The following is a 26126-nucleotide window of genomic DNA, read 5'->3' on the forward strand; positions in this document are numbered from 1 at the left end:
TTGACGTGTAGTTGATTAACAATGTTTTGTTTCTGCTGTACAGCAGTGATTCAGTTATACATATGTACACATTCTTTTTTTATCTTCTATTCCATTATGGTTTATCACAGGATATTGAATATATTTCCCTGTGCTATACAGTAGAACCTTGTTGTTTAATGAGAACAGTTTTATTGAGATGGAATTCTGAATGAGTAGGCTAAGCTCATTCACTAATTAAATTCTTCTTTTTGGTAAGCAAGCCTCATATCTATAACTTCAAAGTGATACTTCAAGATGATACAAACTGCTACAAGTTTTGGACATGTAGATTTGCTGGCCAGGAAACAGATGTTGAATTTGAGGGATCTCTATTGCAGTGGCCATTAAATTTTATTATGTATAAGAATCAGTTGGAGAAGTTGTTAAAATGCAAATTCCCAGGCCACTCTGATTCTCCAGACATGGTGTAAAGCTCAGGAATTTGCATAATTTAATAGGCAGCTCCTTTACCTGTAGACACAGGTAGCTTTCCATACTTGGAGAAATACTGATTGGATGCCTTTGAATAGTGAGTCACGTTTCTAGCTATAGGGAACAAAAAGAAACTAAGAAGACGTTCTTTAGCACTTGAGTCAGAAAACGTTGAGCTGTACACCCAAAAGGAAATGGATAGTTGGGTAATTTTCTGGAAAATTTTGGACAAATAGTTGTCCTTGCTCTCAGCACTCTGGTTTGGCTATGCAAGTGATGCCAAGATTTCGCTACATTATGCAACATTTCGCTTCCCTGTGCAATCTTCACTGTATTTTAGTAAGGCCCTTCCTTTTCTTTGTCACAGGTTTGTGTGCCATCTCCCTTCCAAGACAAATGGCCATGCAAAATGCCATTAAGCACATCCAGGAGATAATACAGAACAGAATAACTTTGTTTAAAACAGAAAAAATTTTGACAAATGTTAACTGGACCTTAGTAGAAGAAAAAACAAAGATTGAATACATCATTCCTGTGAGTTGATACCTGGCAAAAAATAGTCCTTTCCCTTTCTGGCCTGCCCCTTTCTTTAGTTTATTATAAAAAACTTGATTCTGCTAGTTATGTGTCAAGATACTGAAGGGAGATGCATTTACTAGCTTTGCTATATTGGCAAAAATAGTTTGAATTCTGTCTCTAAAGAGAAGGTGTTGGTGATCTAGCCTTATTTGCCAAATACAGGAGAACTGGTGTTTTTACAAACTGGCTGATTGAGTAACTATGAATGACCTCTGCCAGGGTGACATTTCCAACTGGTTGAGGAAGTGAGAGATCTCTCCTTGTATAAGTACTATCAAAAGCAGAAAACATAGGCTGCTCCAGAGAGCAGTCAAGCATACACTAGCTTGGGGAAGAATTTGGCTTCTAAATCTCCCCAAATGAATAGTTACTTCGCCACAATTGAAAGCAACATTTCTAATATGGAGAACGTTTTTCACTTATACACCCCTTCATTTTAGTGATTCTGATTTGAGTTATTGGAATCTTGGTTGAGCGAAGTATTTGACAGCTCCTAATCATTTTTACTTATTTGTAACTTTATCTCTGTATGTTTTTAAACTTAGTCTGATACTGTTCAGTTTCCTCATGTTTCATGTGATAAAAAAGTGAAGGAGGAGTCCCCAACAGATGAAGTTTTAATAGAAGAGGCCAGATTGCATGTAGCTATAATACAAATGGTTGGTACCCTTCACATAATCTGCTTTTTATTTATTTATTATTCTTGCAATGCTTTTAATTCTTAACGTATGGTTTTCAGGTGACTAGAAGATTTTTTTTCATCTTTTGATTGGTTGTTAAAATTTATGTTTGATTTATGAAAGTTAAAAAATAAAAGAAAGAAATCTCTTAGGATTTAAATTCAAGTCACAAATGTTATTATTCTATTTCTAAGTCTAGCTAATTTTAGCAGTTCACTTTTGGGGAGTCTTTGAATAATGTTCGGTGCCATTTATGTACTTAATTAAAATCTTCAAATATTTGAAACTGCTTTTATAAATTTAACATATTTGAGTTCCTTTTATACAAAATTCTCTCAAGTGCTTATTTAACTCTTGTAAATCTAATAAGTTAAAATAAATCTAATGAAACAAAATTCTCTTAAAATATTTATGATTTAATATTTAAATGTTATAAACGTAGGAAGATTACTAGGTAAAATCAAGTTTAAATCAACTTATCAAATTGCACATTTAAAGTTGGGGTTTTATTCTAATAGTACAAATTTTATTCAATTTTAAAAGTATATAAAATATTCGTTATGCCCAGAATCCTTCTTTTTACTTTCATTTTAGAACTTATTATTATGAAGAATTTCTAAAATATACAAAAGTAGATAAAATAGTGTAATGAACTCCCAGGTGCCCATCACTCAGCCTTAAAAACCATCCACACATGACCAACTGTGCCCCATCTGCACCCTCATTCACTCCTCCATCTTCCATATTATTTAGAAACAAATCCCAGATATTATATCATTTCATCTGCAAATATTTCAGTATGTATCTCTAAATTTTGGTCTTTTAAAAAACATAGTAAAATACTAATATTGCACCTAAAAATTAATAATTCCTTAATAACATCAAATATTGGGTCAATGATCAAATTTCCAATTATCTCATAAATGTGATCAAGGCGTATTTTCACAGTTTATATTTTTAAATTGCATTTCATTAAAATCACGTATTGCAATGAATGAATATGTACTTTGTCTCTTTTAATCTACAAATTCCTCCTTTTATTTTTTCTGTTGAAGAACATATTTCTTCTTAATACAAAAATATTAACACTATATTTTCGTTTTAAAAACACTTCTATACTTAATTTAAAATGTTCTCAGAATTTGAAAGGCTCTTACCCAGAGAGGTAAAGTATGGTCACAAATTCTTTGTAAGACCTCCTATTAAGAGGTGGTGTCTATATCCCTCCCCACCATTAAATTTGGGCTGTTCTTGTGACTTGTTTTGACCAGTACAATGTAGCAAAAGGACTTTGGGAATGTACTGGAGCCTAGGCCTTGAGGAGATTTGCAATTTCCCCCTTCTTCCACTTTGAATACCACACTGAGATTGTCATGTGAGGAAGCTGGCCTAGCCTCTGAAGAATGAGAGGCCACATAGAAGTAACCTGAGGCATACAGCCGAGAGTCAGTACCCTACTACCAGACTTGGGAATGGAGCCACTTTAATTTGAGGCTTGGGACAGTAGATTCAACCTCACGATGGTAAGAGATGCAAAGAATTTGTGACCATATTTAATGTACCACGATCCACTCACTGGCCACAAATATTTTTACCCCTCCTACGAAGCAAAACACATTCATCTTTTTCTAAGACACTGCACGCCCGCCCCGAACCCTGGCAAGGCTTCATCCTATTATGGTATCAGATTCAAAGTCCAGTATCTCATGATGTGCGTTTAGTCTAGGTCTGCTGAGGCTTCTGGGTTGTATCTCCTGAAGTATGATTCCTCTTGATCCAGAGACCTGTGGACTAAAAAGAGAAGTTATCTGTCTCCCCCACCTCCACCCACAACATTCAGTGGTGATCAATAGACACCTCTGTTCAAGAAGGGGAAGAACAGGAAGCACTGATTAATCACGGGTCCTTGGCAATTCTGAAATCCAGCTGGGCATATGTCCCAGTTCTCCCCATTCTCTACATTTTCATAGGAAATAATCCATGTTTGTGGCTGCGTAACCTTCTCAGACTGATTTCTGCCAGTAGAAATGGAAATTCCTATTTATTTAGAACTCTTTCTGTCTTTTTTAGTCCAATCTGATACCGTTTCCTTAAAAGCTCATGTGTTTTCAATGAGTCTGATTGTAGGCCACTCTACTCTGTAATTCCTTTTCATGCAGGCCACATGTCAGACAATATGAGTCTGAGAAAGCCTTTAGTCTGCTTGAGAGGGTAGACTAAGGACCACCTTTAACCTTTCAGTGGTCTTATCCAAGGGTCTTGAGCCACACCCTTGATTTGATCTTGAGCCTGAGGCCATATTTTACTGGCAGAACTCTAAATTTGATTTTTACTCCCAGATCTTTTGCCACCTGGAGAGACTTGCAGATGAGAAGTAGGTTTGGTTTTCAACCTGGCAAATCATGGCCTCTTTATATTTTCTGTAATACCTGCTTGCAGATTGAACTGTTGCCCTTTGGTTTATCTCTCTCTTCCCACACCTTATCATATGCAGCTAAAAAGGTTGACACTTTAATATTTCTAGAATATTAGAAGCCAGATTCATAAATTCATTAGGTACATCCTCTACTTTCCAGGTTTGCCTTAGGTGACAGTATTGCCAATTGTGCTGTCTCTTCATAGCACAGCTGCCTCCCTCCAGCCTTCTACATCAGTTTTCTCACTGCTCTTCCAGCTTCCACTAATAGTCTAGCCTCTCCTTCTAGCCTCTGCTCACCACCTAGTCCCAAAGCTAATGATACGTGGTTTAGCTTTTTGTTATGGAAGCTCTGCACAATTGGTACTGATTTCTGTTTTGGTTAGCCTTTGCTGTATTACAAACCTTAGTGGCTGAAAACAACAATGATTTGGTATTTCTCACAGTTCTGTGGGTTGGCAACCTGGTTGATTCTGTTGTCGGTCTTGCCTGGGACCACTCATATGTCTGCCACCATCTTAGCTCAACTGGGGTTGGAGGGTCCAGCATGTCCTCACTCACAGATTTGGCCGTTGACTCTGGTTGTCTTTCAGGGCACTTTGGTTCTCCTCCACATGGCCTCCTGTCTTCCAGTAGAGTGAACTGGGCTTCTTTACTACATGGTGGTCTCTGGGTTCCAACAGGGTGAGAGGACAAGCTGCAAGCCCTCTGTATCTCCTAGGCTCTGGAAGTTGAATAACATCACTGTTACCCCTATTCTATTAGTTAAAGTGAATCACAAAGCTAGCCCAGATTCAATGAGTGAAGAAGACCCCACCTTTGAAGGAAGGAGCAGCAGTGTTAGTTACAAAGAGGCATGGGACAGGCAAGCTACATTGGGACCATTGTTATAATGACCTACCACATTTACTTTTTAAACCAACAATCCCATGTAATGACCCACTCCATGTTATCTTTTCTAAAAAAATTGAAATATATTTGATTTACAATATTGTGTTAGTTTCAGGCATACAGCATAGTGATTCAGTTTTTTTTTTCAGATTATATTCCATTGTAGGTTATTATAAGATGTTAACTATAATTCCCTTTGCTATACAGTAAATCCTTATTGCGTATCTATTTTATGTATGGTAGTTTGTATCTGTTAATCCCATACCCCTAATTTGTCCTCCCCACCTTTCCTTTTTGGTAACCATAAGTTTGTTTTCTATGTCTGTGAGTCTGTTTCTGTTTTGTGTATAGATTCATTTGTATTATTTTTTAGATTCCACATATAAGTGATATAATATTTGTCTTTGTCTGACTTACTTTACTTAGTATGGTAATCTCTAGGTCCATCCATGTTGCTGCAAATGGCATATTTCATTCTTTTTTATGGCTGAGTAATATTCATATATATATATATATATATATATATATATATATATATATATATGCCACATCTTCTTAAGCCAATTGTCTGTTGATGGGCACTTGGGTTGTTTCTATGTCTTGGCTATTGTAAATAGTGCTGCTATGAACGTTGAGGTGCATGTATCTTTTTGAATTATAGTTTTGGGTTTTTTTTTTTTGATATATACCCAGAAGTAGGATTGCTAGATCATATGGTAGCTCTATTTTTAGTTTTTTAAGGAACCTCATACTGTTCTCCCTAGTGGATGCACCAGTTTACATTTCCTACCAGCAGTGTACAAGGGTTCTGTTTTCTCCACACTCTCTCCAGCATTTATTATTTGTAGCCGTTTTGATGATAGCCATTCTGACCAGTATGAGGGGATACTTCATTGTGGTTTAGATTTGCATTTCTCTAATAATTAGTGATGTTGAACATCTGAAGTAAACTCTTTTAGTTGTATAGATTTCGAGTTTCCTGAAGCCAGAAGTCTTTGTATCTTTTATAACATCCAAGAGAGTACTTTGCAAAAATGGAATATTCTGTAAATATTTAAATTGAATGAAATTTATTTCTTGCTCTAGAAGTTTTTGAATAGTATATTTTCATATATTGAGTTCAATAATAATAGTGAGGGGTATGTAAAGGTCAAGCAGAGTACGTTACATTAATGTTTTGGTCCTTTGTAATTTTTATTTAAAATTGTATGTTTAGAGTAGCTTTGAAAAACAGTGTAACGATGGAGTCCTCAGTGTAGAGGCAGCCCGGACATTAATTGGTGCAACCAAAAGCTATTGCCACATCCAAGGAAAGTAAGTGTAATACTTCTTTAATTGATATTTCCAAAATTGAATGGGTATGTGATAGAGAATGAACAAACTGAGAGTTCAGTGTCCAGATTGATCAATCTTTTTATCTTATCTATCTGTCTGTCTATCCATCCATCCATCCATCCATCCATCTACTTCCTATTTTACTTTACTTTTCTATTTTACTTCCTATTTTTCTTGTTTATACTTTTCTCCCTGAAAATTCATAACTTTGATGACATTGGGAGTTTCTGGAGGAAGACTTGACTACAGAGCAATTATATGAGAGACAAGGGGAGCCATGAAAAAGAACCCATATAGTTTTAATTATGATGATAATTATTTTGTCTTTATATCATATTCACTAAATTACTGCATAGGGGAAGTAAGGAGGCCTGGAGCCTGCCATTAAACTGCTCTCTGGGGTGGAATAGGATCATAGGATCTGGAGGAATTGATCCAACCCATGGAACTGATAGATGCAATTAAATATGATGGGAAAAGCTCCTTGTCTTAGAGATATATTGATATCTGGTTACAGTCCTGAAACATTAGATAGTGGATGGTCTAAGACAAACCTGTGGGGCAACAGTAACAGGAGATTCTGTCTGGGTGATAGTTAACATTTCAGCAGCCTGGTAATATATCTGGGAGATGTAGCATCAATTCCTAAATAAAGTTTGGGAAGGACAGAGACTTCAGGCCCTTGGAGAATCTTGGGCTAGGCAAGGCATGACAAAAGGAAGCTTGATTCTGAACCCCAAAGAGTTGGATTCTGAAGTTTTAATTATGTTCTACCTCAGGTCACAGATAGTTCCAGGAACACGGACAGCAGGAGTCTCCCACTAAAAATGTTTCTGTTCCATGACCATGGGTGGATAGGTGGATGGATACAGAGGCATATTAATAAACCCATATTACATTTATATTTAGTATAACTTTCTGTTTTATATTACCCAAAGGTATAGCACTTGCTTTTCATTATAACATGTATGTATATTTTTCTCTATTAGATTCATGAGTATTTATGATGTTTCAGCTTATGTAAGAGCTAGAAGTTGGCTTATGAAGTTTAAAAACATATTAACTTTCTTGGAATATCATAAAGATAAGGCACCTCTTTCTCTATATGGGTAAGTACTGTGAACCTTTAATAGCAATGTACTTGAAAATATGACCTTTTCTACATTGTCAGAATAGATCACTTTGATTTTCCCTAAAAAAACAAACAAACAAACAAAAACCCAACTAATATTATAGTCAAGTCTTATTGATTGAGTGAGGAAGGAACAAAGTGCTTGCTTCTCTTTCTCCATTCTGTTTTACCAATTTCATTGGCACCTCTATTAGAGAGTGGGTAGAAAAAAGATGAAAAGGATGGTCATATTTGGATTCTTCAAGTTTTAATTACCTTGTCTTAGGGTCACATTACATGTTGGACTTCTTTCATATTCTTCTGGTATTCTTCTGGGATGAGCAGGGGTGAGAAAGAGCAAACTCAAAGACTAAATCTAGCTCTCAGCTTAATTTCATCTGTGCCATGGGATGGTTCTGTTGATGTCTGTAATTAGGAAAAACACAGCATGGCCTTAATAATACTTATAACCAACGTCCAAAATATCACAAGATACAGATTTTTCTTAACTTGTGTAGACTCTTTGTTATATAAGTTGTGAGCTTATATACTTTTTAGAGCAGAAAGACAAGGTTTTTCTACTAACAAAAGTTGTCAAATGAGAAAATACTGGGACCATTAATGCTAATAAATTTTAAGTGGGGGTTAACATACTTTTAATAACAAATTATGATAATTTTTTACTTTCTTCCATTTATTAAGTTTACAGAAAAATATAAAAATTTAAAACCCTAGGATCTTGACATATATCCAGGTAACCTCTTTTTGTCAGCTTCTACTTTAGATGAATAGAAAAAAATTTTTAAAATGTCATAGTAATATTGAATAGAATATTTCATTCTGTTCCTAATTTTAAGCAGTGTTGATGTTTTTCTCTAAATTAATTTGTTTCTTGCTTTTGATGTATGAATTTTTGCATTGTTCCTATGTGCGATTAGCCTTGATTTTAAAAAATGCTCTCCAGACAAATCTCAAACAAACAATCCAACCTTACACCTAAAGGAGCTAGAAAAAGAAGAACAAACAAAACCCTTCGTTAATAGAAGGGAAGAAATCATAAATATCAGAGCAGAAATAAGTAAAATAGAGACTAAAAAACAATAGAATAGATAAATGAAACTAAGAGCTGGTTCTTTGAAAAAATAAACAAAATTGATAAACCTTCAGCCCAACTCACCAAGAAAAAGAGAGGGCCCAAATCAATAAAACAGATGAAAAAGAAGTTACAACTGAAATCACCAAAATACAAAGGATCACAAGAGAGTACTACAAATAGTTATATGCCAGTAAGATGGAAACCTAGAAGAAATGGACAAATTCTTAGAAAGGTACAATCTCCCAAGACTGTAGCAGGAAGAAGTAGAAAATATGAACAGACTAATTACCAGTACTGAAATTGAATCAGTAATTTTAAAACTCCCAACAAACAAAATTCCAGGACCAGATGGCTTCACAGATGAATTCTACCAAACATTTAGAGAAGAGTTAACACATATCCTTATCAAGTTATTCCAAAAAATTGCAGAGGAAGGAACGCTTCTGAAATCATTCTATAAAGCCGACATTACCCTGATACCAAAACCAGACAAAGATATCGCAAAAAAAGGAAATTACATGCCAGTATCACTGATGAGTATATCAATAGATGCAAAAATCCTCAACAAAATATTAGCAAACCAAATTCAGCAATACATTGAAAGGATCATATACCATGATCAAGTGGGATTTGTCCCAAGGATGCAAGGATGGTTCAATATGTATGTGTATATTCCATATATATAATGAAATATTACTCAGCCCCAAAAAAGAATGAAATCTTGCCATTTGCCATGTGGATGGACTTAGATAGTATTATGCTAAGTGAAGTAAGTCAGACAGAGAAATTCAAATACTGTATGATTTCACTTATATGTGGATTCTAAAAAACAAAACAAATGAATAAACTTAACAAAACAGAAACAGAGTCATAGATACAGAGAACAAACAAGTGGTGTCCAGAAGGGAGGGGTTGGGGGAGGAAAGAAATAGTGAGGGAAATTAAAAGGTACAAACTTCCAGTTGCAAAATAAATGAGTAACCAGTATGAAATGTACAGTGTGGGGAATATGGTCAGTAACTATGTAGTATCTTTGTACGGTGACATATCATAACTAGACTTATTGTGGTTATCATTTTAAAAGGTCTAGAAATATTGAATCAGTGTGTTGTGTAACAGGACCTAACATAGTGTTCTAGATCAATCATACTTCAAAAACAAAGTAACAAACAAATCCATAGAAAAAAAGATCAGATTTGTGGTTACCAGAGGTGGGGGGTGGGAGAGGGGGAAGTGGATGAAAACAGTCACCAGGTACAATTTCCATTTATCAGATAAATAAGTACTAGGGAGGTAATGTACTACACCATGATGAATATAGTTAACACTGCTGCATGTTACATATGAAAGCTGTTAAGGGAGTAAGTCCTAAGGGTTCTCATCACAAGGAGAAATTTTCTATCTGTTTAATGTTGCATCTATATGAGATAATGGATGTTCACTACACTTACCGTGATAATCAGTTTGTGATGTACGTAAGCCAAACCATTATGTTGTATACCTTAAAACTTACACAGTGCTGTATGTCAATTATATCTTAAGAAAACTGGAAGAAAAAAACACGCCCCCCCCCAAAAGCCACCCTCCCAAATGAATATGTATTTACAGTACCTAATGTTTTGGCAAAGGTTAATGAAAATGTTTCTTCTACCTGGGTGCATAATAAGCATAAGACATTAACTTAAATAAAAAGCTCCTCAGCCCTGATCTAGATTACCAAGAGCCATATTTTTATCTTTTTCCCTTGTGATTTTTATGTATAGAAAGTATGGTTTAGATTTTCGCTTAGCTATTGTTTCATATTATTTGTATCTTTCTTCAAATTAATGTTAATATTTATTTAAACAAATGAACTTCAGATTTTAATTCTTATACTTTTAAAGTGATCTGACATTTTATTTGATCTCTTTTTTTTCAGGAATAATAAATTTCTGATTTTTATATATCGCATTGTATTTTCAGAAGAATTTGAATATGCAGGACATATTATAGGAATAATGTACATTTATCCTATGATAATGCATCTATGGCCAATGGCAAGAGAATTAAATGTGTCAGCACTGATATTAGTAAACTACTATTTTGTATTTTTATATCTGTTAGAATCAACATTGAAGGTACTGTTTAAAATAGAAATATATCCTATAAAAAGAACAATTTAGATAATTTGAATCTATTTTTGTCACTTTTTTGAAATAATTGATACTAGAAGCCTTTGGCTGTAACAGTTGATAGGATCCTGGAATTTTAGTAATCTTTTTGAATTTTCTGAGTTTAATAATGAAATCAGTAAAACAGTTAGTCTTGGATATCAGATAAGAGAAGTATCATAAAAGTGGAGAGAATCTCAAAGATCAGGCAAAAAAGAATTGAAAATCTAGACATTTGCTGTTTCCCTCAAATACTCCCTGTAACGATGCAAAGAATAAATAAGTGAATAAAACCAAAATGGTTTGCTAGTTACTTGTCATAATATAAGATGAGAACTACTTTTGAGGATAAATGCTTCAAAGATGATTTGTCAGCATTACTGTTTTCATACTTTAATTATAATTAATAGTATTGCAATGAATCTGTTTAGTATTTTTCATTGCTTTTCTTTGGCATTACAGCTTCATAATAGATTATGTATATTAGGAATCAAATTATAGTTTTTGATGTGGGATTTTTTTTGAATTTCAAATGAATGACTTAAAACCCAACTTTTGGAATATAACTCATTTGTAGTTGAGAATTTAACTGTTAATTTTTAAGACTCCCCTCCCCATATCATTGTATAGTGCTATGAAATGATGTACATTCTATATGTTTTCTAAACAGATAACAATTTTGAAAAGCAGATATTTTCATCAACATTGGAATACTTTGGAGTTTTTTATCATGCTTATTGGAATCGTTGATATATTTTGTATATACTTTGTCAGATTGAGACCAGACCACTTGGTTCTTATTCAATTTACAGTAATAATAGGTTATTTCAGAATAATTAGATTTATTCCTCTTATCAAGGTAAAACTTCACATTTTAAAATACTGTTTTTTTCTATACTATTTGTCGAATGAATTAAGAAACCTCACTATTTTGAAAGAAATGAGGGAGGGAGCTGTCTTTTCTCCTGGAACCCTCTCTTTATAGGTATCTGCATGGTTCACTCTCTCACTCCCTTCAAGTCATTGCTCAAATCTCACCTTCTCATGGAAAAGGTCTTCCCTGACCTTCTTTTACGCTACATAAAATGGCAACCTGCCCTCCATACTCCCAGTGTGTTCCACCCATCTCCCTGATCCCCCTCCACTTGCTTAAATTTTAATTTTTCTGCATAGCACTTATCACCTTTTTACTGTATGTTATATGTGCTTTCCACGAGGTAAGGATCTTTGTTTTGGTCACTGATGTAACCTATGGCTCCAGAATGGTACCTAGTATATAGTAAGTACTTAATAAATTATGTATTGAATGAATAAATGAAAACAGTGGTGCCCCTTGCAGCAGGATAACCCAGAAACAAGTTCTCCAAGTTTTAGTAAAATTTGCTCATAAAGCCCTAACTGTGCAGAAGCATAAAAATATTTACCCTAGAGCCCACACTACTTACATAGCCCACTGCCTATGAAGTTCAGTTTTACTGTGCCCTTCAATCTCCTTAACAATGACCATTTCTTCTTTTCGTGGCTCTGGTTTTGATTCTGAAGGTAGAGCTTCAGATTTTCAGTCTCCGTTCTTAAAGCCTCCTTTCTCTTTCCAGTGCAGTTGCATTATATAAGCTTTTAGATTGGGCGCTTTAGATGATTTCACTTGCCACTCCATATTTTTGAGTTGCTTAATTCTTATTACATCAAATAAGTCTGTTAGTATGTATTGAAGTTATAGAGGCTTAACATTAAAAAACATTGCTGTAAACCCTGACGGCAAAAGGCATACATTAGAATCCTCCAGCTAGTCCCCATTCTCCAAGCAATTTAATAGTGATCTTAAAGGCAGAATCGTCTGAATGCCCAGACTTGTGTGTGTTGACTTCCTTTTTTTGTTCCTTCCTTGATTCTATATTAATGTTACCAAACTTTCAGTGTTCATAAGAATGACTCTGCAGAGTTGTATACACAATTTATTTATGATTTTTTTCCCTATGAGCTGAGTTTAGAGCAAAGTGCTCACATAAGGTATAACCCACCATAATACAAACGACTCTAGAAATGAGGATATGTAGAATGAGGCTAAGTCTTTTTTTTTTTTTAATTAATTAATTAATTAATTTATTTTTGGCTGTGTTGGGTCTTCGTTTCTGTGAGGGCTTTCTCTAGTTGTGGCGAGTGGGGGCCACTCTTCATCACGGTGCGCGGGCCTCTCACTATCACGGCCTCTCTTGTTGCAGAGCACAGGCTCCAGACGCGCAGGCTCAGTAGTTCTGTGGCTCACGGGCCCAGTTGCTCCGCGGCATGTGGGATCTTCCCAGACCAGGGCTCGAACCCGTGTCCCCTGCATTGGCAGGCGGATTCTCAACCACTGCGCCACCAGGGAAGTCCCGAGGCTAAGTCTTAATGTGGAAGGTAGAGGCGTCCTTAGATAATCAGTTTTTATACAGGGATCTTATGCAGATGAATGTAAAATAATTATTTTAGAAGGAATGCTTTGCAACAAGTCTCTCTGAGTGAAATAAAGATTTAAAGATGTGTTATTGTGGAAGTCAACCCTATTTAAAGTGTGAACTAGTTACTATTTCTGTTTAACGTGCTCTGACAAGTCCCAGTGGAGTGTATTTAAGTAAATATAGTCAGGATTAGCTTTTGTTTACTGAGCAGTTACTATGTTCCAGGGACTGTGCAGACCACTTTACTTACATTATCTAGTTAAATTGTTATAAGAGCCCTGTGAAGTAGGTGTCACCACTTTATCAAGTTAGGTGTCCTAATAGCCAGTCTCAGCAGAGTGTGGCTTTCAAAAGAAACAAATGTGTACTGGAAAACTTTGAAGAATATTGGAGACCTTTACTTCAGATCGGCCCAGGGGGTGCCAGTGCATCCTGGAATAAAACTTTTTAAAAATCCTCTTTAATATCTCTCCCTCTGCCCAAAGTTTCACAACCAGAATAACAGTTTCAAAAAAATCTGTCCCTTCTCTGCTCTTATGACTCCTTCTCTGTGATGTTCTTTTCCTGGTCACATCTTCCTCTTGTGTTACCTGGCCCCTCACCATCCTCCCTGTGCTCTGATGTGCATCTGTCTCTGTGGTTCACTGCATTGCTCGTGAGGGCCACTCCACTGGAATTCTGGTACTTAGGTATCATTATCCTCATTGAACAGATGAGGACACTGAGTCCTTGGAGTCACTAAGTAGCTTGCTCAAGGTCACAGAGCTGGTGAGTAGCAGAGCTGGTATTTGAACCCAGGGAGGTTTATATTTAAAAATCCCACTCTCCTCAGTCACTGCACTCTCCTTCCTCAGCTTATGATTTGAGAAATTTAGAGCTAAGGAGGATCTTAGATACCCTAAGGTCCTTATCTTACAAGTGGAGAAACTGAGGTGTAGAGAGAAGATTTATTCGGTTGGTTACTATCACCCAGGTTATTGGGGTGACCTCTCTTGTCTCCTGAAAACTGGTGATATGGAGAATGAGGGAAAACACAGGGTAGGGATTTCCCCTTAAAGCTACAGAACAGTTATTCATAGAGCTTTCATTTCTTTAGAGTGGCTCTCAAACTTGAGTGTGCATAGAATCACCTGGAGGACTTGTTAAAGCACCGATTTGGGGGCCCATCCCCAGAGTTTCTGATTCAGCAGGTCTGGAGCGGGGCCTGAGAATTTGTGTTTCAGCAATGGCATCACATTTGTGTTTCTAACAAGCTTGTGAGAAATGACACTTTGAGAACATCTGCCTTAGAGGGTGCTTTTCCTCATTAAATTTTCAGGTTTTTTCTCTCCATTATTCCAGGTACTAATACCACTGCTGATGAATATTGTAGATGTGCAGATCAAAAAGCGCCTCAGCTTGATGTATAGTATTACAAAAGGCTATGTCAAAAGTCAAGAGGATACCAAGTTTTTAATAAAACAAATTTCTAGCCGAGAATCAATAAATCAGGTGAGAGACAAGCACTGGTCATTTGGGGAAAACATCACTTAGGTGTCTTGATTTCTTTGAAGACCATTTCTGCATGTATCTGACCCAACAGATAAATTATATCAAGTGAAAGGGATTCAACTGTTTATTATGTGATACGAGGTGCTGCAGAGAACAGTCTCTGCTCTTTAAATTTCAGCTATGATTATCAAACTCATTTATGATCTTCAGAGAAGAAAATCTATTCGTTTTTATTTTCTGAGTGCAGAGTAGAGATTCTGTCTGTCTTTGTAACACTCTCTAAGGGTAGGACACTTGAAATAGACTTCATTTAGGAAATGAGACATGAACAAGGCTTTAAGGAAAGGGTAGGTCTGAAGTGGCGGGAGAGAGAGGGAAAGAGAACAAAGATTTGACAGTGAAAACTTCAAATGCTGGTACTGAGGAGTGCATGGGTGGTAGTATTTATTATTATTATTTTTTATCATTCAAGATCCTCCTCATTTCCAGGCGGGATGAGGTAAGTACCAAATGGGAGATGAGGACGTAAGCACATTAGGAACTCATAGGTGGAATGAATCACCTCCTAACCAGGTTCCCTCACACCAGTCTGTCCACTTCAGGCCCCTCTGCAATTTAGCAGAGTCATGTTCCTAAAAGGGCTATTTTAACTTTCATATATGATTTTCTGCTTCAGAGTATTCAATGCCATGGCCTAAGAGGTAAGGTCTTTGAATATACACACACAGACACACACACACAGAGAACACTTATGGTAAAAAATATTCATGCATAATTTTGCAACTTGAAAATAATATAATAAAAGAAATAAAATTATCCCTCTCAGCCCTCCACTCTACCATCTCCCACAGACAGCCCCAAAGCCACCATTCCTGGGTTAAATTCCTCTACTATTTGCCAATAATAATTTTAATAATATGCATATGTATTTAATTCTTTTTTTTTGAATTTTATTTTATTTAGTTTTTATACAGCAAGTTCTTATTAGTCATCAATTTTATACACATCAGTATATATATGTCAATCCCAATCGCCCAGTTCATCACACCACCCCCCCCCCCCCCCACTGCTGTCCCCGCTTGGTGTCCATACGTTTGTTCTCTACATCTGTGTCTCAACTTCTGCACTGCAAACCGGTTCATCTGTACCATTTTTCTAGGTTCCACATATATGCGTTAATATATGATATTTGTTTTTCTGACTTACTTCACTCTGTATGACAGTCTCTAGATCCATCCATGTCTCTACAAATGACCCAATTTCGTTCCTTTTTATGGCTGAGTAATATTCCACTGTATATATGTACCACATCTTCTTTTTTGTTTGTTTGGTTTTTTTTGTTTTTTTGTTTTTTTAAACATCTTTATTGAAGTATAATTGCTTTATAATGGTGTGTTAGTTTCTGCTTTATAACAAAGTGAATCAGTTATACATATACATATGTTCCCATATCCCCTCCCTCTTGCATCTCCCTCCCTCCCACCCTCCCTATCCGACCCCTCTAGGTGGTCACAAAGCACCGAGCTGATCTCCCTGTGCTATGCGGCTGCTTCCCACTAGCTATCTATTTTACATTTGGTAGTGTATATATGTCCATGACACTCTCTCACCCTGTCACATCTCACCCCTCCCCCTCCCCATATCCTCAAGTCCATTCTCTGGTAGGTCTGTGTCTTTATTCCCGTCTTGTCACTACGTTCTTCATGACCTTTTTTTTCCCCTTAGATTCCATATATATGTGTTAGCATACTGTATTTCTTTTTCTCTTTCTGACTTACTTCACTCTGTATGACAGACTCTGCCTCCATCCACCTCATTACAAATACCTCCATTTCATTTCTTTTTATGGCTGAGTAATATTCCATTGTATATATGTGCCACATCTTCTTTATCCATTCATCCGATGATGGACACCTAGGTTGCTTCCACGTCCTGGCTATTGTAAACAGAGCTGCAATGAATATTTTGGTACATGACTCTTTCTGAATTATGGTTTTCTCAGGGTATATGCCCAGTAGTGGGATTGCTGGGTCGTATGGTAGTTCTATTTTTAGTTTTTTAAGGAACCTCCATACTGTTCTCCATAGTGGCTGTATCAATTTACATTCCCACCAACAGTGCAAGAGGGTTCCCTTTTCTCCACACCCTCTCCAGCATTTATTGTTTGTAGATTTTTTGATGATGGCCATTCTGACTGGTGTGAGATGATACCTCATTGTAGTTTTGATTTGCATTTCTCTAATGATTAATGATGTTGAGCATTCTTTCATGTGTCTGTTGGCAATCTGTATATCTTCTTTGGAGAAATGTCTATTTAGGTCTTCTGCCCATTTTTGGATTGGGTTGTTTGTTTTTTTGTTATTGAGCTGCATGAGCTGCTTGTAAATCTTGGAGATTAATCCTTTGTCAGTTGCTTCATTTGCAAATATTTTCTCCCATTCTGAGGGTTGTCTTTTGGTCTTGTTTATGGTTTCCTTTGCTGTGCAAAAGCTTTTAAGTTTCATTAGGTCCCATTTGTTTATTTGTGTTTTTACTTCCATTTCTCTAGGACCTGGGTCAAAAAGGATCTTGCTGTGATTTATGTCATAGAGTGTTCTGCCTATGTTTTCCTCTAAGAGTTTGATAGTGTCTGGCCTTACACTTAGGTCTTTGATCCATTTTGAGTTTATTTTTGTGTATGGTGTCAGGGAGTGTTCTAATTTCATACTTTTACATGTACCTGTCCAATTTTCCCAGCACCACTTATTGAAGAGGCTGTCTTTTCTCCACTGTATATGCTTGCCTCCTTTATCAAAGATAAGGTGACCATATGTGCGTGGGCTTATCTCTGGGCTTTCTATCCTGTTCCATTGATCTATATTTCTGTTTTTGTGCCAGTACCAAACTGTCTTGATTACTGTAGCTTTGTAATATAGTCTGAAGTCAGGGAGCCTGATTCCTCCAGCTCCCTTTTTCGTTCTCAAGATTGCTTTGGCTATTCGGGATGTTTTGTGTTTCCATACAAATTGTGAAATTTTTTGTTCTAGTTCTGTGAAAAATGCCAGTGGTAGTTTGATAGGGATTGCATTGAATCTGTAGATTGCTTTGGGTAGCAGAGTCATTTTCACAATGTTGATTCTTCCAATCCAAGAACATGGTATATCTCTCCATCTATTTGTATCATCTTTAATTTCTTTCATCAGTGTCCTATAATTTTCTGCATACAGGTCTTTTGTCTCCTTAGGTAGGTTTATTCCTAGATATTTTATTCTTTTTGTTGCAATGGTAAACGGGAGTGTTTTCTTAATTTCACTTTCAGATTTTTCATCATTAGTATATAGGAATGCAAGAGATTTCTGTGCATTAATTTTGTATCCTGCTACTTTACCAAATTCATTGATTAGCTCTACTAGTTTTCTGGTAGCATCTTTAGGATTCTCTATGTGTAGTATCATGTCATCTGCAAACAGTGACAGCTTTACTTCTTCTTTTCCGATTTGGATTCCTTTTATTTCTTTTTCTTCTCTGATTGCTGTGGCTAACACTTCCAAAACTATGTTGAATAATAGTGGTGAGAGTATACCACATCTTCTTAATCCATTCGTCTGTCGATGGGCATTTAGGTTGCTTCCATGACCTGGCTATTGTAAATAGTGCTGCAATGAACATTGGGGTGCATGTGTCTTTTTGAATTATCATTTTCTCTGGGTACATGTGCAGTAGTGGGATTGCTGGATCATATGGTAATTCTATTTTTAGTTCTTTAAGGAACCTCCATACTGTTCTCCATAGTGGCTGTATCAATTTACGTTCCCGCCAACAGTGCAAGAGGATTCCCTTTTCCCCACACCCTCTCCAGCAGGTGTTGTTGTTTGTAGATTTTCTGATGATGCCCATTCTAACTGGTGTGAGGTGATACCTCATTGTAGTTTTGATCTGCATTTCTCTAATAATTAGTGATGTTGAGCAGCTTTTCATGTTCTTCTTGGCCATCTGTATGTCTTCTTTGGAGAAATGTCTATTTAGGTCTTCTGCCCATTTTTGGATTGGGTTGTTTGTTTTTTTAATACTGAGCTGCATGAGCTGATTATATATTTTGGAGATTAATCCTTCGTCCGTTGATTCGTTTGCAAGTATTTTCTCCCATTCTGAGGGTTGTCTTTTCGTCTTGTTTGTGGTTTCCTTTGCTGTGCAAAAGCTTTGAAGTTTTATTAAGTCCCATTTGTTTATTTTTGTTTTTATTTCCATTACTCTAGGAGGTGGATCAAAAAAGATCTTGCTGTGATTTATGTCAAAGAGTGTTCTTCCCATGTTTTCCTCTAAGAGTTTTATAGTGTCCGGTCTTACATTTAGGTCTCTAATCCATTTTGAGTTTATTTTTGTGTATGGTGTTAGGGAGTGTTCTAATTTCATTCTTTTACATGTAGCTGTCCAGTTTTCCCAGCACCACTTATTGAAGAGACTGTCTTTTCTCCTTTGTATATCCTTGCCTCCTTTGTCATATATTAGTTGACCGTAGGTGTGTGGGTTTATCTCTGGGCTTTCTATGTTGTTCCATTGATCTACGTTTCTGTTTTTGTGCCAGTACCATATTGTCTTGATTACTGTAGCTTTGTAGTATAGTCTGAAGTCAGGGAGTCTGATTCCTCCAGCTCCGTTTTTTCCCCTCAAGACTGCTTTGGCTATTCGGGGTCTTTTGTGTCTCCATACAAATTTTAAGATTTTTTGTTCTAGTTCTATAAAAACTGCCATTGGTAATTTGATAGGGATTGCATTGAACCTGTAGATTGCTTTGGGTAGTATAGTCATTTTCAGAATATTGATTCTTCCAATCCAAGAACATGGTATATCTCTCCATCTGTTGGTATCATCTTTAATTTCTTTCATCAGTGTCTTACAGATTTCTGCATACAGGTCTTTTGTCTCCTTAGGTAGGTTTATTCCTAGGTATTTTATTCTTTTTGTTGCAATAGTAAATGGGAGTGTTTCCTTAATTTCTGTTTCAGATTTTTCATCATTAGTGTATAGGAATGCAAGAGATTTCTGTGCATTAATTTTGTATCCTGTAACTTTACCAAATTCATTGATTAGCTCTAGTAGTTTTCTGGTGGCATCTTTAGGATTCTCTATGTATAGTATCATGTCATCTGCAAACAGTGACAGTTTTACTTCTTCTTTTCCGATTTGTATTCCTTTTATTTCTTTTTCTTCTCTGATTGCCATGGCTAGGACTTCCAAAACTATGTTGAATAATAGTGGTGAGGGTGGACATCCTTGTCTTGTTCCTGATCTTAGAGGAAATGCTTTCAGATTTTCACCATTGAAAATGATGTTTGCTGTGGGTTTGTCGTATATGGCCTTTATTATGTTGAGGTAGGTTCCCTCTATGCCCACTTTCTGGAGAGTTTTTTATCATAAATGGGTGTTGAATTTTGTCAAAAGGTTTTTCTGCATCTATGGAGATGATCATATGGTTTTTATTCTTCAATTTGTTAATATGGTGTATCACATTGATTTGTGTATATTGAAGAATCCTTGCATCCCTGGGATAAACCCCACTTGATCATGGTGTATGATCCTTTGAAGGTGCTGTTGGATTCTGTTTGCTGGTATTGTGTTGAGGATTTTTGCATCTGTATTCATCAGTGATATTGGTCTGTAATTTCTTTTTTTTGTAGTATCTTTGTCTGGTTTTGGTATCAGGATGATGGTGGCCTCATAGAATGAGTTTGGGAGTGTTCCTTATTCCACAGTTTTTTGGAAGAGTTTGAGAAGGATGGGTGTTAGCTATTCTCTAAATGTTTGATAGAATTCACCTGTGAAGCCATCTGGTCCTGGACTTTTGTTTGTTGGAAGATTTTTAATCCCAGTTTCCATTGCATTACTTGTGATTGGTCTGTTCATACTTTCTATTTTTTCCTCGTTCAGTCTTGGAAGGTTATACCTTTCTAAGAATTTGTCCATTTCTTCCAGGTTGTCCGTTTTATAGGCATAGAGTTGCTTGTAGTAGTGTCTTAGGATGCTTTGTATTTTTGCGGTGTGTGTTGTAACGTCTCCTTTTTCATTTCTAATTTTATTGATTTGAGTCCTCTCCCTCTTTTTCTTGATGAGTCTGGCTAATGGTTTATCAATTTTGCTTATCTTCTCAAAGAACCAGTTTTTAGTTTTATTCATCTTTGCTATTGTTTTCTTTGTTTCTATTTCATTTATTTCTGCTCTGATCTTGATGATTTCTTTCCTTCTGCTAACTTTGGGTTTTGTTTGTTCTTCTTTCTCTAGTTCCTTTAGGTGTAAGGTTAGATTGTTTATTTGAGATTTTTCTTGTTTCTTGAGGTAGGCTTGTATAGCTATAAACTTCCCTCTTAGAACTGCTTTTGCTGCATTCCGCAGGGTTTGGATCGTCGTGTTTTCATTGTCATTTGTCTCTAGGTATTTTTTGATTTCCTCTTTGATTTCTTCAGTGATCTCTTGGTTATTTAGTAACGTATTGTTTAGCCTCCATGTGTTTGTGTTTTTTGCGTTCTTTCCCCTGTAATTCATTTCTAATCTCATAGCGTTGTGGTCAGAAAAGATGCTTGATATGATTTCAATTTTCTTAAATTTACTGAGGCTTGATTTGTGACCCAAGATGTGATCTATCCTGGAGAATGTTCCATGCACACTTGAGAAGAAAGTGTAATCTGCTGTTTTTGGATGGAATGTCCTATAACTATCAATTAAATCTATCTGGTCTGTCGTGTCATTTAAAGCTTCTGTCTCCTTATTTATTTTCATTTTGGATGATCTGTCCATTGGTGTAAGTGAGGTGTTAAAGTCCCCCACTATTATTGTGTTACTGTCGATTTCCTCTTTTATAGCTGTTAGCAGTTGCCTTATGTATTGAGGTGCTCCTATGTTGGGTGCATATATATTTATAATTGTTATATCTTCTTCTTGGATTGATCCCTTGATCATTGTATAGTGCCCTTCCTTATCTCTTGTAACATTCTTTATTTTAAAGTCTATTTTGTCTGATACGAGTATTGCTACTCCAGCTTTCTTTTGATTTCCATTTGCATGGAATATCTTTTTCCATCCCCTCACTTTCAGTCTGTTTGTGTCTGTAGGTCTGAAGTGGGTCTCTTGTAGACAGCATATATATGGGTCTTGTTTTTGTATCCATTCATCAAGCCTGTGTCTTTTGGTTGGAGCATTTAATCCATTCATGTTTAAGGTAATTATCAATATGTATGTTCCTATGACCATTTTCTTAGTTGTTTTGGGTTTGTTTTTGTAGGTCCTTTTCTTCTCTTGTGTTTCCCACTTAGAGAAGTTCCTTTAGCATTTGTTGTAGAGCTGGTTTGGTGGTGCTGAATTCTCTTAGCTTTTGCTTGTCTGTAAAGCTTTTGATTTCTCCATTGAATCTGAATGAGATCCTTGCCAGGTAGAGTAATCTTGGTTGTAGGTTTTTCCCTTTCATCACTTTAAGTATATCATGCCACTCCCTTCTGGCTTGTAGAGTTTCTGCTGAGAAATCAGCTGTTAACCTTATGGGAGTTCCCCTGTATGTTATTTGTCATTTTTCCCTTGCTGCTTTCAATAATTTTTCTTTGTCTTTAATTTTTGCCAATTTGATTACCATGTGTCTCAGCGTGTTTCTCCTGGGGTTTATCCTGTATGGGACTCGCTGCACTTCCTGGACTTGGGTGGCTATTTCCTTTCCCATGTTAGGGAAGTTTTCGACTATAATCTCTTCAAATATTTTCTCTGGTCCTTTCTCTCTCTCTTCTCCTTCTGGGACCCCTATAATGCGAATGTTGTTGCATTTAATGTTGTCCCAGAGGTCTCTTAGGCTGTCTTCGTTTCTTTTCAATCTTTTCTCTTTATTCTGTTCCACAGCAGTGAATTCCACCATTCTTTTTTTTTTTTTTTCCCACCATTCTTTATTCCAGGTCATATATCCATTCTTCTGCCTCAGTTATTCTGCTGTTGATTCCTTCTAGTGTAGTTTTCATTTCAGTTATTGTATTGTTCATCTCTGTTTGTTTGTTCTTTAATTCTTCTAGGTCTTTGTTAAACATTTCTTGCATCTTCTCGATCTTTGCCTCCATTCTTTTTCCGAGGTCCTGGATCATCTTCACTATCATTATTCTGAATTCTTGTTTTGGAAGGTTGCCTATCTCCACATCATTTAGTTGTTTCTCTGTGGTTTTATCTTGTTCCTTCATCTGGTACATAGCCCTCTGCCTTTTCATCTTGTCTATCTTTCTGTGAATGTGGTTTTCGTTCCACAGGCTGCAGGATTGTAGTTCTTCTTGCTTCTGCTGTCTGCCCTCTGGTGGATCTAATTCTTGATTTATTATTTCTAAACAGCCTTTATTTACTCTTTGCCATGCAATATAAGGAGATTAAACATTCATCTCCTTTAACCTTTATCTTTTTCTCTCTTACATTTTTGGAGCTATTATTTTTACAGGGAAATGGTTTATAACATTTACCTTCTATGCTGTAAGTATAATTGTCTTCATTCTTTTCAGTAAATGACTCTATACATGGAAAACCAAAAAACAACCTCTACTTTATTATTATATAAATATTATGATTGTATAAATGTTATTCACTCTAGAACCTATCAGTTGATTGAATCCATAACAAAGGAAATATGATCCTATGTCATTAAACCTTTCGTACTTGAAGGGGACTCTTCTCTATGAAACAGCAAATGAATTAATTTTTTTTAACAATACCTTCCTTCTCTTCCTTTAGGTTATATTCCTCAGCCACTCTTTCTGGAGTCTCATGTGAGCTCCCTTTTTACTTTCCTTTCTATTATGCTGGATTATGTCCATAAGAAATTTTTTCCATATGTCCAAAAATTTTTCTGTAAGTCCAAAATTCTTTTTGTTTTGATTTTTATTTTAATAATGTGACTCTCCAAAACCATTTTCCTGAAGTCATTGCCCCTCTGTCTTCAGCATTGCTGATACAAGAGTGATTTTACTTTTGCTTTTGTAGGTGACTTTTTCCCTCACTCTTTAAAGTCTTTGGGATTTTCTTTTTATCCTTGGAGTTCTGAAATTTCACCAAGATTTGTCTACGTGTGATTTTTTTTTTTTTTAATTTGTCCCATTCAGCACATGGTAGAGCCTTTATAATCTGAAGATTACTATCCTCCTTCCATTACTTCTCTGATTATTTTCTCCCCTCTGTGGTTTCTATTTTCTCCTTTTGGCACTCTTTTAAAGAGAGTTTTGAATATCTGTGTTTAGTCCCTCTTTCAACTTTCCTCATAACTTTCAACTCTTTCCTCTTTGCATTGAGAACCCCCAGTTTGATTTTCCAGGTTCCTAAGTCAGTCTTTAGCTGTGTCTATTCTGTTATTCAGCCCATCTGTTAACTTTTTTTTTTGACAAATACTTTTTGTCAAGCAATCAAGAACTTTGACTGCTTCTTTTTCATAGTAACTGTTTCTTTTTTGTTTTTAAACGAATGTGATATTCTCTTGAACCTCTTTATTTTAAGAATTTCTGTTTCCTGTATCAGTTCTTCTTCTTTGAGGTTCATTCTTCTATTTGTTGTGTTTGGTTCTTATCTTTCATTCAGTTTTTCCACCCAGTGTTTGGTGATTTGGGGTTATATTTTCATATATGTAGATGAAAGTCTAAATTGAGTAGTAGCAATAGCTAAAGGGTGTTTTCTCAGCCCAAGTGAGACTCCTGAGTTTTAATTCAAGAATGAATTTAAATCCTAATTACTGAAGCCCTAGATCTTGTAACTGTGTGCATAAAAACAAAATCAGGATGGTCTGGGGGTTATGTCTTCCGGTTGTTATGCCTATTTTTTGTGATGACTGTTTGTTGCCTCAGGTTCTCAGCCAAGAAAGAGAGCCTCTTTCTTTATCAAATTCAGGAGAGGTAGAGGCTGTGAAGACACCCAATTTAATGTTTTAATTTTTAATTTCTAAAATACATAAAAGATATATTGTTAAATATCTTTAGCATTTAAGATTTCTTTTTTATAATCAGGTACCACTATAGGAAGAGTATACCTGAATTTTAGGAAGGCATCTGACATCTTTTATGATATCCTTATACACTGGATAGAGAAATATTATCTAGATTTATCACAGGAGTATTGATTATTGGATCAAATATTAATGTGCAACAGAATTCTATCCTGTTGATTTACTTAGAATATTGGAGAAGAAAATTAAAAGAACTACTGAAAGTTTAGGTTGATCTATATTCAAAGAATATAAAGCTATTCATAGGAGAATATATTTCAGAAACAGGAAGAGGAGAGAAGAAAAACAAGAGCCAGTGGGGGAAGTTAAGAATGTGTTTTGAGGAGTTTGGGTGAAGGCGTAGCGATTTGGGGGCAGAGATTTGCCTGGAAGTGTAAGACATGAAAAGAATTCCCCTTTGGCATTTTTAAAGGAGACTTCAGTAAACATTTAAATGTCTTATTGAGATGTGTTTAGATGTCAAACTGGTGTTTATTCTGAAAGTGACACGGTTCAAGAAACTGGCCAGTGGCAGCTCACCTTTAGAGAAGTCACATGTACGTCCAGGCTTTCATGATTATTTTCTCTTTGTGGGCAGGAATCGGTTCCTAATGGTGTCTTATGCAACGTCATTCTGTGGCAGTTTTACAGAGCTGGTAGTATGAAGGGGGCTTAGCTGCTGTCTATGAACTCTTGCAAGCAGGGCTGGAGCACAGTATGTGGGTGTCATGTGCAGGCTAATAATTTGGTACCTTCCCATTGCTGATTCAGTGTTATCAAGTGAGAAGAAACAATTTAATAAAAATTGTATACTCAGGGAATTCCCTGGCGGTCCAGTAGTTAGGACTCTGTGCTTTCACTGCCAAGGGCACGGGTTCCATCCCTGGTTGGGGAACTAAGATCTCGCAAGACGTGCGGTGGCAAAAAAAAAAAAAAAAAAAAAAATTGTATACTTCATTCTTATATCCAAAATGAGTGATTAATGTGACTTCTCTAAACAAAACAACACACACTTAACTTTAACTTCTTAAACTTTAGATAACAAACCAGTTGTTCCTTGTAAATAGGAAGATACCATGCATGATTTGGGTGCAGAATTTCAGCCATCTGTACCTGACCATCCTAGAGAACTGTCAGTTGTTTAGTCCCAGGGCTGTTGATGTGGCCAAGTGGAAGCTCCAGAAGGACTCAAACCTAGAGGGCAAGCTCCATGTAGAGCCATGCCTGGGACATGGTGGGAATTGGACAAATACCTATTGCATGAATGAACAGAGATTGGTTAGCCCAGAGTGGACCTCTTTCTTCAGTTATGTCAGGAGTTATCTGTAGGAAACATGACCTACTTGACACCATATTTTCTCATTATGCCACTTGTTTTTACACTCCTGATAGACTGGCTCCCCAAACAGCTTCTCTGTTGGCCACCCTCTCGTGGTGCGCTATCTATGAGAATTCTCCTTGATGCACAGTGGAGTGTACACTAGTCTTTTCTAAGAAATATTAGGCACAGTAGTTATGTAAGCTA

The 26126-nt window shown here is 36.2% G+C and overlaps 1 protein-coding gene across 1 annotated transcript in view; it reads left to right on the top strand.

Moving 5' to 3' along the window:
• Positions 1–26126, top strand: part of SLC9C2 (solute carrier family 9 member C2 (putative)) — a 92827-nt gene that overhangs the window by 30076 nt on the left and 36625 nt on the right. Inside the window, exons 12-18 of the mRNA XM_061183785.1 lie at positions 821–987; positions 1593–1691; positions 6236–6333; positions 7344–7463; positions 10480–10678; positions 11382–11570; positions 14491–14640. Coding sequence (XP_061039768.1) covers positions 821–987; positions 1593–1691; positions 6236–6333; positions 7344–7463; positions 10480–10678; positions 11382–11570; positions 14491–14640 — 1022 coding nt within the window. The remainder of the gene's footprint in view (positions 1–820; positions 988–1592; positions 1692–6235; positions 6334–7343; positions 7464–10479; positions 10679–11381; positions 11571–14490; positions 14641–26126) is intronic.

The sequence above is a fragment of the Eubalaena glacialis genome, chromosome 3 (genome assembly GCF_028564815.1).
Source record: "Eubalaena glacialis isolate mEubGla1 chromosome 3, mEubGla1.1.hap2.+ XY, whole genome shotgun sequence".
In the NCBI taxonomy this organism is placed as follows: domain Eukaryota; kingdom Metazoa; phylum Chordata; class Mammalia; order Artiodactyla; family Balaenidae; genus Eubalaena; species Eubalaena glacialis.